We start from the raw sequence: 609 nt of genomic DNA on the forward strand, positions 1-609 counted from the left end.
AGCGGCGCGGAGCCGCCGCCAACGCCCACCGCCCTCGCCCAGGCTCTCCGCAGCGCCCGCAGGGGAAGGGCTCGGCTCCCCGGAGGCTGCCCGCAGGGACTGAACCACTTCGCCCCCCCTTTTTTTTCCACTGGCTCGTGGGCACAGGACGTCTGCTGGATTTGGGGCACCCAAGGAAACGCGAATCCTTACAGAAAATAGCAATAATAGCCAAAATAGCAAAAATAATAAAAAGACGGTGTGCTGCCCAACTCCCTTGCATCGCTTATGCTTGTTTTTGGGGAGCCACGGAAGCGGACTTTGCATAATGACAGGCGATGAAAAGCTATAAGCCGGCGTCGAGGCTGGCCGCTGCGGGCTGGGATGAACTTTGCGGAGCCGGTGCCCGACGGGACACCGGGAGCCAGCTAGCCGCCGCCCGCCCGCCCGCAGCCCCCCGGGCATGGGAGCGGCGGGCAGCGCATGCTGAGACCGCCGCGCCCGGCCGCAGGTAAGGTGCCCTCTCCTCCCCCGCCGCCTCGGAAACGCTCGGGAGCTGCCCTCGCCCAGCCACGGGCCGGGCCGGGGAGCGCCTTCCCTCGCAGGTCTGTGAGGAAGGAGCTGAGGGGG

General features: G+C 66.5%; 1 protein-coding gene across 1 annotated transcript in view; it reads left to right on the forward strand.

Moving 5' to 3' along the window:
- Positions 1-317: 317 nt before the first annotated feature.
- The window catches only part of MXRA5 (matrix remodeling associated 5), a 20,285-nt gene continuing 19,993 nt past the window's right edge, over positions 318-609 (forward strand). Inside the window, exon 1 of the mRNA XM_026071535.1 lies at positions 318-490. Within this exon, the coding sequence (XP_025927320.1) occupies positions 318-490 (173 nt within the window). The remainder of the gene's footprint in view (positions 491-609) is intronic.

This window comes from Apteryx rowi, unplaced genomic scaffold (genome assembly GCF_003343035.1).
Source record: "Apteryx rowi isolate R43461 unplaced genomic scaffold, aptRow1 scaffold_327, whole genome shotgun sequence".
In the NCBI taxonomy this organism is placed as follows: Eukaryota; Metazoa; Chordata; class Aves; order Apterygiformes; family Apterygidae; genus Apteryx; species Apteryx rowi.